Raw genomic sequence first — 14,789 nt, 5'->3', positions numbered from 1 at the left:
GTATTGCAATAGTGTTTTATAATGTTATAATGTTATTTATAATACTGAAGTTTTGCATTGTTTTGGTAATGATTTGAATTATTACTATGTGTGTTACCATGAGTCAACAATTATTACACCATCTCGGGTCGTTAGATAGCTGAAATTCTCACTGAAGAAGGTAAGTAGGAGACTAGTTTGGTGGTTGGAGTTGGGTGTACTAAAACTGCTGACATTTTAGAATAGGGCACAGTTCAGTTGGAGATCAGCTAGAGGACAGCCGGAAAACATGTAAGGGAATTATGTCCCCCATGCCAGTGGCCTGTATGGTGACAGACTGACCTGAAGAAAAACAAGTAAGGATAGTCTAGTTTAAGGACTAGCACCCAAGGGGTTGAAGGAGTGCCCTGGGCCTCCAGAGCACCCTTAGCCTAAAGGATACTGTATGCTGGGGAGCCAGGAGGAGTAATGGCCTGGAGGGTATAATGAAGATGGGAAAACAGGCATCTTACAAAACCATGAGGGTTAGAGGGAACAGGGAATGTTGGGGTCCACTGAGGAATGCCACCCTATTGAGATGGAGAAAAATACATTTTGCTAGCTTGGACAAGAGGATAGGCTGCACTCGCTGCTTATCACACCTTATATGTGCCGTTTCCTACATACCTCCTACATTTCCTCATACCTGCCACATGCCTGTCTTTTGGCACTTTGATCATCCGAAACACGTAATACCATCTATGGCTGGGTACCTTTCTGGCTGTTGTTTAAGTAAAGTTCATCTGGTTTCATGTTAAAACTGCCTGCTGATTTTCCTTTCTCCCTCCACCACAACAACAGCACAGGGAACGCCATCTATCAGCAAAGAAGCAAATACTACCGGTATTAACTCCTGCACACCCGCATCCTTGTGCCTAGTTCACCGCACCGGCGTGCCATGCATTGGTCACGGCCACCAACCCCTATGTGACAACAAGAAGGATCCGACACGTGGTGTACTGGGTTTACTGCGCTCTGCGAGTCACACATTGATCAAACATTTGTGAAAATCTGATACATCAAGTACATTTTTTCACGCCCAAGAAAATAAGTGAATAAGGCCTAATTCTAAAATTTACCCTGAAATGTCTGCTGCAAGGAAGAGGTGCCAAGAAACATTGACCATTAATTTCAAGTCATTACCTAAGGTTACAGGTATTTTAGGGTCATTTTGTTAGAGAGGCAGCTGACTTGGGTAGATATCATTTTTTAGATTCTAAACTTACAATAACATTCATTTATTTTTGCTTCTTGCAATTTTTTTTTAGGTTCTCAATTGTGTTAATCCTGACAATGTGAATAGTCCCATGATTCCAGTTAAAATCCTCAACTGTGACACTATCACTCAAGTGAAAGAGAAGATTCTGGACACCATTTTTAAGAATCTTCCATGCTCACATCGGCCGAAGGCTGCAGATATGGATTTAGGTAAATATATATCGCTTTTGTAGGTAATAACAACAACTAGTAGAAATGCTGTGATTCTCATTGATCACTAATCACAGGTGACGACATAGTAGCTATGCAGAAATTTGCACCAATCGTTGTGGAAACGTTTGTGCAAGTGGTTACTACTGTCACTGCAGGATGAAAAGTGATTATTACACAAGGGAATGAACAGTATAACAGGGAACCTGACAGCTGAAGTATGCTGCACAATCAATGGGCAGCAAGTATCAAGCACTGGCTGTATGATTTCAGTCAGGTATGAAGTTCTACATTGTTTCAGAGGAAAGCAAACTTTTAAGGCCACCAGGGACCGAGCTGCACTAGAGACTCGTCAGGCCCACAGGTCTCTGGTGGCCTCTCCCCACCCACTAACCTAGAATGACAAATCCCTCACTATATACACATGCAGTGAGAGACTTGTCCCTGCAGGAGAGCGGATAGATAGAAGGCACCGGAGACCGGCCTGTCTGACTAGTCTCCTGTGCAGTTTGGTCCACGGCAGCTTTTAACCCCTTCACAACATGCACCGTACTAGTGCTGCGCATGTCGTGTCTCCCCCTTTGATGTGGGCTCTGGTGGTGAGCCTACATCTTTCGGGCTGCTTTGAACAGCTGACATGTGCCCGCAATAGCGTGTTGAATCGCGATCTACCCATGGCTATTAACCCAATAAATGCCGCTGTCAAACTCTGACAGCAGCATTTAACACGTGCCTCCAGTCATCGGGCCGGAATTCCGCCCACCAGTGACCCCCCGTGATTGCGGATCACCGGTGGATTGGCATGACAACCAGAGGTCTCCTGGAGACCGCTATGGTTGTCACTGCTGGCTTGTTGTGAGTGCCACCCAGTGATCAGCGCTCATAGCAAGTGAGTAATTCAGCTACATATAGACGGTCTGGTCATCGCCTGTATGTAGCAGAGCCGATCGGGCTATGGCAGCTTCTAGTCCCCCATGGAGACTATTGAAGCATGCCAAAAGTGAAAAAAAAATGTTTTTTAAAAAAATAAAGAAATATAAAAGTTCAAATCACCCCCTTTTGCCCCATCATTCAAAATAAAACAATAAAAAAATCAAACATACACATATTTGGTATCGCCGCATTCAGAATCGCCCGATCTATCAATAAAAAAAAGGATTAACCTGATTGCTAAATGGCATAGCGAGAAAAAAAGTCAAAACGCCAGAATTATGTATTTTTGGTTGCTGTGACCTTATATTAAAATGCAATAACGGGTGATCAAAAGATTACATCTGCACGAAAATGGCATAGTTAAGAACGTCAGCTTGACACGCAAAAATAAGCCCACATTCAACCTGAGATCACGAAAAATGGAGATGCTACTGGTATCGGAAAATGGCACAATTTTTTTAACAACATAATGAAGGGATTGCCCACACCTGTCCCTGAAATAGCCTTGGAGTCAATTGTCCAATTACTTTTGGTCCCTGTAAAAACAGGGTGGCACATGTTAAGGAGCTGAAACTCCTAAACCCTTCATCCAATTTTAATGTGGATACCCTCAAATGAAAGCTGAAAGTCTGAACTTCAACTGCATCTGAATTGTTTGGTTTAAAATTCATTGTGGTAATGTCTAGAACCAAAATTAGAAAAATGTTCTCTCTGTCCAAATATATATGGACCTAACTGTATGTTTTTTGGTTGCAGCGAAATTGCATTAAAATGCAATAACGGGCAATCAAAAGATCATATTTGCACCAAAATGATATGATTATAAACATCAGCCCGGCACACAAAAAATAAACCTTCATCCAACCCGAGGTCATGAAAAATGGAGACACTACTGGTATCGGAAAATGGCGCAATTTTTTTTTTTTTAATAAACTTTGGAATTTTTTTTCACCACTTAGATAAAAAAGAACCTAGACATGTTTGGTGTCTATGAACTCATAATGACCTGGAGAATCATAATGGCAGGTCAATATTAACCTTTAGTGAACCTAGTAAAAAAAAAGCCAAACAAAAAACATGTGTGGGATTGCACTTTTTTTTGCAATTTCACTTGGAATTTTTTTTCCATTTTTGAGTACACAATATAGTAAAACAAATGTCGTTCAAAAGTACAACTCGTCTCACAAAAAGCAAGCCATCATACGGACCAAAAAGTAAAAAAGTTATGGCTTTGGGAAGAAGGGGAGCAAAAAACAGAAGCGCAAAAACGAAAAAGTGCTCCGTCATGAAGGGATAGAATGTTTTTCTCTGAAACGTCGCAGTGTTCCAGACTGAAACATACCTGGCTGAAATCATGCAGACAGTGGCTAATGCACTCTTCACATTGATTTGGCAGTATACTTTAGGTGTCAGGTTACCTTTAATAGTGATATAGGGGCAGAGATCCTTATTCCAGCCATGTATCACTTACTGGGCTGCTTGCTGTAGTTTTGATAAAATCACTGTTTTAATCTGCTTTATCTGCAGCAGATCTAGCAGTTTTCTGAATGCTGAGCTCTGTATAACCCCACCCACACGACTGATTGACAGCTTTCTGTGTACTATGTGCATAGGCAAAAAGCTGTCAATCTTTGGTGGGGATGGGATTATATAGAGCTCAAGAATATGGAGGATACATGGCAGCAGGTTTGCCAATCCTTTAGTGATAATCTCCTGCTGATAAAACTGTGATTTTTACAAAGCTGTGGAAAGCAGTCCAATAGGTGCAACATAACTGGAATCAGGGTCTCTGTCTCTACATTATGCTGTTCTCGGATTAAGTGACAGCATCCTATTAAATAGTGAATTAAGGTGATAGCTTTTTTGTACTGGTTGTAGAATGTACTTGTCACCACATCACCCATTTTATGAACAATCATCAGCATCCCACCACACTTTGCTTCGTCATTCAGTCTTGTGCACAGTCACTTTCATCTTCGCACTGTACAATTTCTGCCCTTTTCTATCACATAGGTAGGTTCAAAAATGCGTTTGAGCAGTTATCATCAAGGATGACCTACTCTGTAGCAAACCTAGAGACAACTGTCCTGTGCCGTCACTACAAAATAGATTTTATTAAATTATATGACCGCTTCTCTAATTCCTCATATAATTCAGATTTAGATTGTCTGCCTGTGACTGACAATAAGTGTTTGGTGCTCATTGTATTTTCTCAAAGTAAGTAGCAATGAAAAAACTTGTTATTGGCAGTGTCCTTGGCTTTTATTGAGGATATTCTCTGAATCGGAGTTTCCTGCAATACTTGAAGTAAAGAAATTCAGCAATTCATGTATGCAGTGAAAGATACACTATCTTCTGAATGAAATATAAAGAGTTCACAGTTGCTGTCTTCTGAGTTTGCCTTCACCGGTACTTCTGATTGGAAGGAGAGATAAAGATAATGGGATTTTTACTTACCTCTTGCTCTCTACAAGGTAGAGGAGCTGAAACAGATTGGATTGGAGAGCGTCTGTCTTTAGTGTTTCTGCTTAAAGGAGCTCAGTGATCTGATGACAATGTATCGGACACACTTTCCTGTTCTCAGACGTGGTGAATATCAATATTTTATGGAGGTCACCTTAAGCCGAGTTTTCTAAGTAGTTTATTGGATCATTCATTAGAAAAAAAAGACATTAGCAGAAAATGTGTCATTTATGTCTACTGCTATAAAAATATATGTCTTAAATCCCATGTAACCTTTAAAGCTAAAGTAACAAAACCTCTCTCTTTTTTTAGGCTGGGGTCACACTTGCCAGAAACTTGCAAGAGTCTCGCGTCTCAACACTTGACACTGCCGCCGGCACTCAGGACCGGAGTGTGCGGCTGCATGTATTTCTATGCAGCTGAGCGCTCCGGTTCCGAGTGCCAGCGGCAGTGCCGGGTATTGAGATGCGAGACTCGTGCGAGTTTCTCGCAAGTGTGACCCCGGCTTTAGTGTGTTTGCTGCTGTACATTATTTCACGTGACACTTTAAATTTGTTATTTCACAAAGTATACTTTAAAGGGAACCCGTCATGTAAAATAACGCTATTAACCTGCAGATATGGGGTTAATCAGCAGGTTAATAACGTTCTGACACCATGCAGCACCAGCACTGAGAGTCCTGCTGCCAGGAGGAAATTAAATTTATTCCTCCTGGCAACCTTTCTCTTAAAGTCACAGAAACTGTGAAACAGGCCTTAGTGTGTCACAGTCAGTCTCCTACTTGGCACTATGTTGCAGTTGTTGCAGTAACAAATAAAGTACAAGCCCTAATGGGAGTCAGTGGTACTACTTCATTAGGCCGCAAGTCTCTTAGAGATCAGTCACTTCAGTGATGCGTTTACTCTGGCCATCTCCGGAATCACAGTTCATACGATTGTCCATATTCTTGTCTGGTTTCAATCACTTGGGTCTGATTCTGCTTACTCGATTCTGGTTCTGCTTACTTTGCTAAGGTTCTGCTCACTTGACGCTCTCTCATTAGGATCACGCTTCCTTTCTCAGGGCTGAGGCATCACTTCAATAGTTTGTCCCATGCTGGTAATTATGGCTATAAGCCAGCTCAGCTGCTCCCATACGTCTGCCATTATACAGGTTCAGGTATTAACACCCTCATTCTCTGCCCTCCTGGGCCTTTTATAATTCCTAAATGTGACACAGCTATTACCCGACCTTGTGTTTCCTCTAATTTGTCCCCTCAGGGAACATGCACTTCTCTCATCAGTTCCTGCCAATGCAATTCTCTCTGCTTTCCCCGTTCTTATAATCTTTGACTAGCAGATGACGGTATTCACTTGCAGACACTTTGTAATACATTTGCTGTGCATTCTTCTCGTTTTCTCATCTCATTACAGCCATATGGTGTCAGGACACTATTAACCTGCAGATTAACGTCATATCTGCAGGTAAGTAGCGTTATTGCACATAACACGTTCCCTTTAATTTACCTATGTACTACTGTATGCCAAAGTATAATATGTGTGATGAAGGATAATAATATAGTAATTTTTTTGTCAATATAAACATAGGAGACGTTATTAATATTACTTAGCACTGTAATGGGGTTTAATTACAATGTAAATAAAAAAGTAATTAAAATCAATAAATGAAGAAACTAGATGAGCAATAAGATTAAAGAGGTGGTCCACTATTTTTTTTAATGCGCCCATCTATTTACGCTATTTAAATAAGTATTTTTGTAAATATTTTGGTAAATATACATATATGTGTCTGTGAGCGGCGCTGTCGCTGTTCACTCAGTCCGCATCACGTGACCACCGGCTGCAGCTGCCACTGATGTTACATCAGCTTACGGACTTCCTTGATTCAGCCAGATGTGATCCAGTCGCACGCACTCCCCTGATTGACTGTGCTGTGGGCGGTGTCTCAGAGCATGTTACAGGTCAGTATCCAGACCGCGCTTGTGGCCAATAAAACAAGAGGTGAGAGGGAAAGCACACTCTGGATACTGAGCTGCGATGTGCAGTGAAAAAACGCCCACAGCCCAGTCAATCGGGAGAGGGTGGCATGTGACTGGGTCATGCCTGGCTGAATCAAGGAAGTTCGGAAGTTGACATGAAATTAGCGGAAGTCAGTGGTGGCTGCAGCCGGGGTCATTTGATGTGGACTGAGTGAGCAGCGATAGCGCCACTCACAGGCACATATGGCAGCAGTTTTTATTTACAAAAAGACTTATTTAGGCTGGTTTCACATTCGCGCTTTTTAAGCGCACGCACGGCCGGGGGTAGCTCCGCCCCCGAGCCGGCTCTCTGCCCGGCGTGCCCGCCCCTTCCTTGTAGCGCCGCCTCCTAGCGCACAGCGGCACCTGCGATCGGCGCACCCTATCTTTAGCATAGGGTGCGCAGATCGTGCGCAGGCCGTGCGCTAGTTGCGCTTTGACCTGCGCTGCGCACTTTTGACGGTGCGCCGTGCGTGCCAAAATCAAACTTTTCGGATTTTGGCGCGCACGGCGCACCGTCAAAAGTGCGCAGCGCAGGTCAAAGCGCAACTAGCGCACGGCCTGCGCACGATCTGCGCACCCTATGCTAAAGATAGGGTGCGCCGATCGCAGGCGCCGCTGTGCGCTAGGAGGCGGCGCTACAAGGAAGGGGCGGGCACGCCGGGCAGAGAGCCGGATCGGGGGCGGAGCTACCCCCGGCCGTGCGTGCGCTTAAAAAGCGCGAATGTGAAACCAGCCTTAAAATGTGTAAATCGATGGCATTATACAGTGTAGTAGACCACCTCTATAAGTAAATATTAGAACTGAATAGGAGTATATCCAGCTCCATGGCCAATGGAATCTTTGGGAGAAGATTTATGACACCCGTCTAAAAGAAAAATTGTCTATGTTGCTCATAGCAACCAATCAAAACTCAGCTTTAATTTCATATTCTGCTGTTGAAAAATTAAATTTGCTCTATGATTGGCTGGTATGGATAGCAAATGCAGTGTTACTTGTAGATAGTTTTAGTAAAGCTACCCATTTACTGTGTCCACCCCACCATGCATAAACTCTTTGAATATTATCTACGCACATCATTTACATTATACTCATGAGCAGGAACAATATCAGCAGGGGGATAATGTTAATTGTTTATTAAAGGGAACCTGTCATTAGGATTTTATACCTTAAACTAATGGCATATACAGTATTTTTAGACGCTTTCATGCTGCTTAAATTCATACCTTGATTGTAGATATCCGGTTTGCTATTTTTGAGAAATCCATTGTTGAAATAATATGCAAATGAGTATGCTGGTGCTTCAAGGGTGGAGCAATGTCCCAGCAGCTCTCCTGCCCCCCTTTCTTATTCCCTGGCTTCCTTCCATTTGCATCCTATGTCTGACCAATGGGACACTTTTATTTCAGTGGCCTGATTCCTCTAACCTGATGCTTCTTCATTACTGATCATTCCATTGCCACTCATCTCCTTTGATGAAGGTGGCACATGCATAGATAAATACACTGGGTCTAGCAGTGTCATTAGAATGGTGCTGACAGTGCTTGCCTGAGATGTCGGCGATCGGAGGCAGGGTACTGAAACAAGAGTGACCTGTTAGTCAGACGTCAGGCATACGAGGTAGGCAGTAGGCTGGGAATAGGGAGAGAGGGCAGGAGAGCAGCAAGTGCAATTTCCTTCCCTGATGTACTTGCAGCTCATTTGCATATAATTTCCTAGAAATAGAAAAATGCATTTCTACAATCAAGGTATGGATTCAATCAATAAAAAAGCTCCTGTACATATATGTCATTACTAGTTGTATGTATAAAATTCATATTCCCTTTAAAGAATATGTATTTTTCTTTCTTTTTTGTTTTAGAAAAACAGTTCAGCTTTCATTTATCTCTGATATTGCCATTCAGTCTCATTCAAGTGAAGGGGTTGAGGTGAAGAACAGTCTATGACCTACTGATTAGAATAGCGCTATTTCTGGAAAAAAAACTAATCAGCGTTATGCTTCAGGTTATAAACACATTTTTTTATATACCATTTATGATTTTCAGAATGGAGACAAGCAAGTGGAGCTCGAATGATCTTACAAGATGAAGACATTACAACAAAAATCGAGAATGACTGGAAGAGACTGAACGTTATCGGCCACTATCAGGTTGGTGATTCATTTTCAATTTCATAAGAACACTATTTTAGCAAACAATAGGATTGTCGCGTTTTAAATATTTAAATAAAACTGCTTTGTTTTTATTTCTTCTGAGTATTTGGCATTGGCAAAACTTTATTGACACAGTCCTGTGCAGATTACTTGTATTTTTATGCGCCTCCCCAGTGGAAATGCACTAAAAATGTATGTGTTTTGTACCTGACGATTTTTTACATCTAATGCAATCTATGCTGAATATCCACGCGCTCAAAAAAGAAATTGATATGTTGCAGATTTGAACCACGCACTGCAGGTCAGTTTATGCCGCATATAAAAGAAGCACAGTGGGCAGGAGATTTCTATAAATCCTATCCACTTTGCTAGAACTGTAAGACACTACGTTTCTAATGCAGCAAAATTATGCTTCAAAACTCATTGTGGAAACACAGTTCACATGTAGCTTTTTTTTGCATTTTCGCCGCATTTTTAAACATGCGATTTTACTGCGAAAACACAAAAAGAGCATCCCATGCAATCCTATGGCATTCAGCACATGCTGTGCTAATGCTGCGTAATTTTTCCGCAGCAGAATTGCATTGCGGAAAAATATGCAACATGTTCATTCTTTGCGCAGAATCGCGGGAAAATCCGCACACATAGGAAAGTATTGTTCCGCTTACTTTGCATGTGGCTGTGCCCACCATGCGAAAAGTAAGTGGAACATTTGCGGATGGTACCCAGGGTCTGCAGGAGAGGAGATTCTCCTCCAGGCTCTGGGTACCATATCCCTGTTAAAAAAAAGAATTACAATAAAAAATATGATATTCTCACCTTCCGGCGGTCCTCGCAGCGTCAGCAGGCCTCAGCGATGCTCCCGGCATCTTCCGGTCCCAGGGATGCCTTACGACAATGACCTTTGATGACGTTGCGGTCTCGCGATACCGTAGGGGTCTCGCGAGACCACGACATCATCAAAGGTCATTGTCGCAAAGACATCCCTGGGAACGGGACTTGCCGGGAGCATCGCAATGATCGGGAATGCTGCGCGGGATGCCGGAAGGTGAGAAAAACACCATTTTTTATTTTTTTTATTATTTTAAACATTAGATCTTTTTACTACTGATGCTGCATAGGCAGCCTCAATAGTAAAAAGTTGGTCACACTCGTCAAACACTATGCTTGACGAGTGTGACCAACCTGTCAATCAGTTTTCCAAGCAATGCTACAGATCGCTTGGAAAACGCTATTATTCTGCAAGCTAATTACGCTTGCAAATTGCTAGTTTTTTCCACGGGAAATATGTGGGAATTTAAAATGCAGATTTCTCGCATATTTCCCACGGAATGGAATTCCCGTGGAAATTTCCGTGGGAATTCCCCACGTGTGCACATAGCCTTATACATTTTATCATGTTAATATATCTATTCTATACCATTTTGTCAGCTTATTTCAATATAAGTGTTCTTAATAGGGATGAATAGTTGTGAAAAATCTAGAATTGGACCAATGCACCTATGGGACCATGTTAAACATCCTCTAGTGTCTATTAAATTCTTCATCAGAGATAAATGATGATACCTATGGCTTAGCTGACACTTTTTGTTGAAATAGTTAACTAAAGTTACTGCTTCCATTTGTAGAGATTATTAAAAGCCATACTTTTATAGTCTGATAAGTTGAATGTTGAAAGCATGAATGTCTTATCCTATCTGTCATTATATATTTACCTGGTTTGAAGTTGTCATAATTATGTGCAATTAACTTGTACTCGCACTGAAAATTCAATGTCATTAGACCCTTTAATGTAGGTGTTCATAAAGGCAAATTCTTGCTAATTTTACTTAAAGTAACAGAAATATGAACAAATTATGTATTAAGAAAAGGCTATAGTCCTTTATAATATTGATTACATTAAAAAGTAGAATTTGAAGCAATGACATTATAAAATGAATACTGATGAGAAAACGTGCTGATAAAGCATTATCCGTGCATGCTCGGGTACTAACAATGTCTTTGGCGTGCTCGGATGATATGTTCGAGTTCTCGCGGCTACATGTCTCGCAGCTGTTCGATAACTGCATGCGGGGATTGTCTATTTGTTAGGCATTCCAAGCTTGTGGTGCGGCTGTCCAATAGCCTTGAGTAGAGTTGAGCGACTTTGGTCGGATCGGGTTTCATGAAACAAAATTTGTTTCAGATTAAACTGGTCTGACTAGGGAAAAAAAAGTCGGAGTTTCGTCCGAAACCCGACCCCAATGCAAGTCAATGGGGAATAAAAGTCGGCATTGAGTGGAAAAGTCGCTCAACTCTAGCCTCGAGACATGCAGTCGCGGAACTCAAACATATTATCCGAGCACACCAAATACACTCGGTTAGCACCTGAGCATGCGCAGATAACACCTTGTCCAAGCACGTTCACTCATCAATAATTATTAACTCTTAAAGTCCCACGCAGTGTTTTGGTTTTACACTTTTGTTTTTTCCTTTTCCAATAGTTTTTATTGAATTTTTATATTTTAAACACAAGCACACTACAGTATATATGGAGGGAAAATAGGGGGGAGATTAAGGAGGGAGTGAAGAAAACAGAAGTTTTAATTTTTTTAGAGAGGCAATAGGGTGGGAAATTAAAAAAAAGGAAAGGTTTCCCCTATAAAAATAGGGTAAAAAAAGACAAGCATACAAAATAGTACATAGATTTTTGAACATGAGTCCCGCTTTATTTCCTTCTACTTACTTTACCAGATTACAATCATCGTTTGATGCGATTTTCTGTTTTCAAGCTTTTCCCTAATGTAAAAAGAATTACAAATCACTTAGAGTATCAAGAACTGTTCCTCTTCAAGGTCTGACTTAATATTGTTTTTTCCTAACCTTCTTCAAACAGCAATAAGTTATTTTTTATTTTTCTGATGACATATCCATATGAAAGTCTATTTGTGAGACAAGTTACAGTTTTGAATGTCACAATTCCTTTTACCACATAATGTACTGAAAAACGGGAAAAAAAATCAAATGTGGTGAAATAATAATAATAAAAAACAAAACAGAGTTCTATCATGGTTTTATAGATTTTAATTGTACGCCATGATTTTCCATGTTAATACAACTGAGGGGTTTCCTAACTTTATACTTACTTTATATATATTTTTTATTTATAGCTTAGTGAGTAAAAAAGTTTCTAACACTGCAATATATACAGTATATATACTGTATTTCTGTTGCTATTTTATGAAATCTATTTTTTAATTTTTTAAATTGACCTGTGTGAAGACTTGTTGTTTTGCTCACTGTTTTGGGGTACATATGTCACTTTGATCAGTTTTGGGGAAGTGCATTTTTTGGGAAGTACAGTTACCAAAAAAAACACCAACTTCTCAAATATTAGTTTGGGCAATACACAGGGAAATACCAACAATGTTTTCATTTTGCTATTTATATTTTGGAAAAGGAGATGATTTAAACTTTTATATATATTTTTATATATATTTTAAAAAATAGTGTAATATGGTGGATAAGAAAGAAGAAATATTTAACCCAAAAACTGACATTGCTGTCAAAATTTTTGCTGCCAAAATTTTTGATCAGAGTCCAACTGAAACTTTTTACAAGTATTTTTTTTAATAAAATCTCCTTGGTTAGAATTGATAGACATACTAAAGACCCCTTCACACTTAAAGAGTGAGATTTATTTTACAAGTTGTCCTCCCGGCCTTGTGGGTTTAGCCTTCCTCACAAACTTCTCAGATCTCCTGTTCCCAAATTGTCAGCATATGACTATACATGTCTACCAGCCTCCTCCAATCGAAAAATAGATTTCCAGTGTGCAGTGTTTTTCATTTGGAGGAGGCTGGACAGGTCCGGTCACATGCTCCTCCATCAGCCGCTATTGTGAGCAAAAGCACTTTGCATTCTCTAAGGAAGGGGGAGAATTTCTTCTACTTATAAATTATTAAGGGCCACAAAATCATGCCCCCAGCACATTTGTTTAAAAAGGATATAGTGACTGGAAAATTCATGTTTTCCAGCGCTTTTCTCATCTAAGAGTCTGTGGATTAAACTTTTCGAGGAAACACAGTATTGGCTGAAAGCCTTTTGTGATTCAAGGCATGAGATATGCTCCAGCAAGTAATAAGTGCACAGTAGCAGTAATTTAGGACTTTTTTCAAATTATAAAGTATATCTACAAAAGTGTTTGTTTTGCACTTACACAGTACTAAATGTGTCTGTTAAAAGAACATTTTGTGTCTGAAAGTCACACATTACCTGTAGAATATTCACAAAGTGAAAATGAAACATAAAAAGGATTCGGTTGAGGAGCTTACTATACATTAGCGATAAACCTTCAAGTCTCAGTCCAACTGCCAATCATCTAGAATGGCCTCTCTCCCAAATGCTGCCGGCACAGTTTGTCTTTTGCCTTTGCCAGCTTAAAGCTTGATAAAATCTCACTTTGTTCATTAACGTGCAAATAATTTTGGAGATAAGCCGACTGGCCTCTAAAACAAGAGCCCTGGGTGCTGTTCTGGCACCATCACTAAATTAAATGTCAGGGTTTTGTCTGTTGGCATGGGGTACAAACGGGAAATGGAAAAGCAGATTAGAAAGTAATTACCATCAGAGAAAAAATCATAAGGACAACCACTTTTTTCTCGAAGGACAGGGGAAGCATAGTACTGTACCTTACTTATAAGGCACATTTGAGCACAATTCCATATACAGATGTGTCCTTCCTTCACCACCGCACTTGGTGTGCCATTTCCAGAGATATGTGACCCATGATGGCTAGCCTTGGAAAAATATGATTTTTTGTTATTGTGTTGGGTGATTAATATGCTAAATGTGTATAGTTGTGACCACTAAGTGCTTGTGATGTCATGATATTATATTGAATTTCTTTCTGGAGAAGTTGGATGTATTAAAGTGAATGTGTCAGCAGGTTTTTGGTATGTAATCACAGAGCATCATGATTTGGGGGAAGAGACTCTCATTCCAACCATATGTCTCTCAATAGGCTGCTTCTTGCAGTTTTATTAAAATCAGTGTTTTATCAGCAGGGGATTAGCAGTGGAGGACTGGATGTCTCGTGCCGTATAGTCTCCCTGCTCTGTGTATTTTCGTCCCCACGACTGATTGGCAGCTTTCTGCCTATGCACAGAGTACATAGAAGGCTGCCAATCAGTGGTGTGGATGGGGTTATACATGGCTTAACATTCAGAGAACTGGTGGATGTACAGCAGATTAAACAGTGATTTTAACAAAATTGAACAAAGCAAACCAGTTAGTGACACATAACTGGATTCCGGGTTTCTGTCCATATATCAAGCTGCTCTCACATGCGTTAGTAAAAACCTGATGACAAAGTCCCTTTAACTAAATTTAACCCCTTCATGCCGCATTTTCGTTTTTGTGTTCCTGTTTTTAGCTCCCCTTCCTCCCAGAGCCATAACTTTTTTACTTTTCCTTCAATATGGCCATGTGAGGGAATGTTTTTTGCAGGACGAGTTTCACTTTTGAGCGACACCATTGGTTTTACCATATCCTGTACTGGAAAATGGGAAAAAAAATCCAAGTATGGTGAAATTGCAAAAAAAAGGTGGAGCCCACATCCAAGGGGGAGACCCGACTTGTGCCGTACATGTACGGCACATGTTGTGAAAGGGTTAATCAAAAGTTAATGTGAAACAATAAGTTTACCAGGCTATAAATCATGTTTCAAAAAAGAAAGTGCTACTCCAACCCTAGATTTTTCCCAGAAACCACCCACCCTGGGTGCATATCGCTAAAAAA

General features: G+C 40.5%; 1 protein-coding gene across 1 annotated transcript in view; it reads left to right on the top strand.

Annotated features, from left to right (window-relative positions):
- PLXNA4 (plexin A4) overlaps positions 1 to 14,789 on the top strand; it is a 1,025,959-nt gene that overhangs the window by 918,067 nt on the left and 93,103 nt on the right. Inside the window, exons 25-26 of the mRNA XM_073559904.1 lie at positions 1,287 to 1,446; positions 8,905 to 9,008. Coding sequence (XP_073416005.1) covers positions 1,287 to 1,446; positions 8,905 to 9,008 — 264 coding nt within the window. The remainder of the gene's footprint in view (positions 1 to 1,286; positions 1,447 to 8,904; positions 9,009 to 14,789) is intronic.

The sequence above is a fragment of the Dendrobates tinctorius genome, unplaced genomic scaffold (assembly GCF_039654945.1).
Source record: "Dendrobates tinctorius isolate UK_male_01 unplaced genomic scaffold, ASM3965494v1 ptg000281l, whole genome shotgun sequence".
NCBI lineage: Eukaryota > Metazoa > Chordata > Amphibia > Anura > Dendrobatidae > Dendrobates > Dendrobates tinctorius.
This window is presented reverse-complemented; position numbering and strand designations above follow the sequence as displayed.